This window comes from Arachis duranensis, unplaced genomic scaffold, assembly GCF_000817695.3.
Source record: "Arachis duranensis cultivar V14167 unplaced genomic scaffold, aradu.V14167.gnm2.J7QH unplaced_Scaffold_80194, whole genome shotgun sequence".
Taxonomy (NCBI): Eukaryota; Viridiplantae; Streptophyta; class Magnoliopsida; order Fabales; family Fabaceae; genus Arachis; species Arachis duranensis.
The window spans coordinates 24,480-24,897 of record NW_026265119.1 but is presented as its reverse complement, the minus strand read 5'-3'; the positions used below and the strand labels follow the sequence as shown (position 1 = coordinate 24,897).

The window sequence follows — 418 nt, the reverse complement described above, 5'->3', positions numbered from 1 at the left end:
GAGTTGTGCCTTGTGCACCCGCGGCGTGCTCGCCTTGCGTCTATGGTCGACGCAAGACGGTGCCCGACGCAGTGTTGGTTTTGCTGTGCGGGTTGCTTAATCTTAGACGGTGCGGCTGTTCGATTATCGCCCAAAGCACCTCACGCCTCAGGCTGTCCCTTGAATGTTCTTCGTCGCTTCCCCCGAACCCTGCCCAGCGGAGTTGGCTCGGCACTCCCGTATGCTTCCGCTTGCCGGCACTCTCGAACAGTTAGTGTGTTAGTATAAAAATAAAGAAAAGTGCTTGATCTAGACCACCACTTCACTCAATCATTGTCAATCTATTTCAATCCCCGGCAACGGCGCCAAAAACTTGATGTGTGGAAAACGATCCAACACAAAACTCACCGGCAAGTGTACCGGGTCGCATCAAGTAATA

General features: G+C 52.9%; 1 protein-coding gene across 1 annotated transcript in view; it reads right to left on the bottom strand.

Annotated features, from left to right (window-relative positions):
* Nucleotides 1-12: 12 nt before the first annotated feature.
* The window catches only part of LOC127744671 (uncharacterized), a 4,398-nt gene continuing 3,992 nt past the window's right edge, over nucleotides 13-418 (bottom strand). The window contains exon 2 of the mRNA XM_052256796.1: nucleotides 13-139. Coding sequence (XP_052112756.1) covers nucleotides 41-139 — 99 coding nt within the window. The 3' untranslated portion in view covers nucleotides 13-40. The remainder of the gene's footprint in view (nucleotides 140-418) is intronic.